The sequence below is a fragment of the Saccopteryx leptura genome, chromosome 3 (assembly GCF_036850995.1).
Source record: "Saccopteryx leptura isolate mSacLep1 chromosome 3, mSacLep1_pri_phased_curated, whole genome shotgun sequence".
Classification (NCBI taxonomy): Eukaryota; Metazoa; Chordata; class Mammalia; order Chiroptera; family Emballonuridae; genus Saccopteryx; species Saccopteryx leptura.
The window spans coordinates 5,758,670-5,761,136 of record NC_089505.1 but is presented as its reverse complement, the minus strand read 5'-3'; the positions used below and the strand labels follow the sequence as shown (position 1 = coordinate 5,761,136).

General features: G+C 65.0%; 1 protein-coding gene across 1 annotated transcript; it reads right to left on the bottom strand.

The window, feature by feature from the left end:
- Positions 1–619: 619 nt before the first annotated feature.
- On the bottom strand, positions 620–1,621 carry LOC136398109 (proline-rich protein HaeIII subfamily 1-like). The gene has a single exon (XM_066372518.1). It carries the CDS (start codon positions 1,619–1,621, stop codon positions 620–622), a length of 1,002 nt encoding a protein of 333 aa, XP_066228615.1.
- Positions 1,622–2,467: the final 846 nt, after the last annotated feature.

Below are 2,467 nucleotides of genomic sequence, written 5' to 3'. Positions count from 1 at the left end.
TCGAGCCTCCGTCCACTCTCCTTCAACCTCCTCCAGGCGCATCTTGTTTTCCGTGACCTTCTGGGCCAGCCTGCAAACTTCTCCTTTGACTAGGACGTTTTCCATCTCGTCTAAGTCTCTCTGCGTGACATAAATCTGTTCATGGTGTCCTGCGAAGGGCCGAAGTACTTGTCTGCATTCTTTTTCTTTGGTTTATTATTCCTGCTTACGGTCGGTCTTGCTGGAGAGGTAGCGACAGGACTCGGTGTGACCAAAGCAAGTGGTTTTCCGCTTTTAACGTCTCTGTCTGACCCGTGTTGCCCGGGTGGACCCACGTAACCCAGAGGGGCCGGTTCCACACCTTCCGGTCCTCTGGCATTTCCCTGACCCTGGTCTTCACTCAATCCTGCTCGGGCCTTCTCACTCCTCCCCGCGGCTCCGCGGCAGCTGCGTGGGGTCCCGGCGGGGAGTGCGCCCTGCTCACAGCGCCGTCTTGGTGCCCGTCACCCAAAACTTGCACCTGCCGCGTGTCTGTGGGTGCTGACGGGCGGCTGTTCTTTGACTTGTGATTTAGTTCCAAGGTTTTTCAAAACTTCCCAACAGAGGGGCGCACGCGATTTGCCTTTCTGTTATTCATTTCTCATCTGCCGCGTTTCCAGAGAGCCTTGGCCGCGCACACCTGAGGACTCGTGTCACTCTGCCGCCCGCGGGTTGCATTCGTGCAGGCCTCCTGGGGCCCCCCGTGGGCTGGCTGCATTCGTGGAGGCCTCCCGGGGCCCCCCGTGGGCTGGCTGCATCCGTTCAGGCCTCCTGGGACCCCCTGTGGGCTGGTTGCATTCGTGCAGGCCTCCTGGGGCCCCCCGTGGGCTGGCTGCATTGGTGGAGGCCTCCTGGGGCCCCCCGTGGGCTGGTTGCATTCGTGCAGGCCTCCTGGGGCCCCCCGTGGGCTGGCTGCATCCGTGCAGGCCTCCTGGGCCCCCCCGTGGGCTGGCTGCATCCATGCAGGCCTCCTGGGGCCCCCCGTGGGCTGGTTGCATTCGTGCAGGCCTCCTGGGCCCCCCCGTGGGCTGGCTGCATCCATGCAGGCCTCCTGGGGCCCCCCGTGGGCTGGCTGCATTCGTGGAGGCCTCCTGGGGCCCCCCGTGGGCTGGCTGCATCCGTGCAGGCCTCCTGGGGCCCCCCGTGGGCTGGCTGCATTCGTGGAGGCCTCCTGGGGCCCCCCGTGGGCTGGTTGCATTCGTGCAGGCCTCCTGGGGCCCCCCGTGGGCTGGTTGCATTCATGGAGAACTCCTGGGACCCCCCGTGGGCTGGCTGCATCCGTGGAGAACTCCTGGGACCCCCCGTGGGCTGGCTGCATTCGAGGAGGCCTCCTGGGAACCCCCGTGGGCTGGTTGCATTCGTGCAGGCCTCCTGGGGCCCCCCGTGGGCTGGTTGCATTCGTGGAGAACTCCTGGGACCCCCTGTGGGCTGGCTGCATCCGTGGAGAACTCCTGGGGCCCCCCGTGGGCTGGTTGCATTCCTGGAGGCCTCCTGGGGCCCCCCGTGGGCTGGTTGCATTCGTGGAGAACTCCTGGGGCCCCCCGTGGGCTGGTTGCTCGAGCCGCTGCAGGTGGGCGGGTGGGCAGGGTCTCACCGGATCCATGAAACGCTAGTGGGTCCTCTTTGTCTGTGTCTCTTTGACCACCGGTCTGCCTCTGGCGGAGGGGTGACGGTGTCTCGCTGTGACTGTGGGTTGGCCGAGTCCCCGTGAGCGCCGTCCTCTCTGCTGTGGACAGCTGGGTCTGAGAGGAAACCGTGTGTTCCTGGTGAATGCTTCTCTCCTTGTTTACACATGGTGGTGGTGGTGGGGGGTCTGTCACCTGTTTCCCTTGTCACATGGCCGCAGCCCCTTTCTTTGGGCTCTGCACACCCCTCCCGGTCTGTTCACCTGTTTCCCTTGAACCCTCCCGTGACCCCATGTGTTCAGGGTGCCTCTCTCCCTCACACCTGCCACCTGGTTCCCACACGCGACTGAGTTCACTTGAATTTATTCCCAACAGCTCACGCTCTGTTTGCCGGAGACGGTGCTTCTTGTTTACCCCCCACGTGATTCTGATACCAGTTTTACTTCCTCTCGCTCCCTCCACCAGTCGGAAAGGTGCGCGTCCCCTCTGGTATCAGCGGTTACTCTGCATATTTCCAAGGAACCTGCTCGTCTTCGACACGCTGAACAGCGGCTGCTTTTCCCTCCATCTGAGGCTCCAGCTCTGCTCGGCCCTGCCGGTTTCCCGGGTCACCCGCGCCCCCGCCCGTCTCCCGGGTCACTCGCGGCCCCGCCCGTCTGCCGGGTCACCCGCGGCCCCGCCCGTTTCCCCGGTCACCCACGCCCCCGCCCGTTTCCCGGGTCACCCGCGGCCCCCCGCGCTGACCCCACCAGGTCTGACTCCCCTCGGCGGGTGCCGGCTGACCTGCGGTCACCCCGGTCACAGCTCATCCCTCCCGCCCCTGC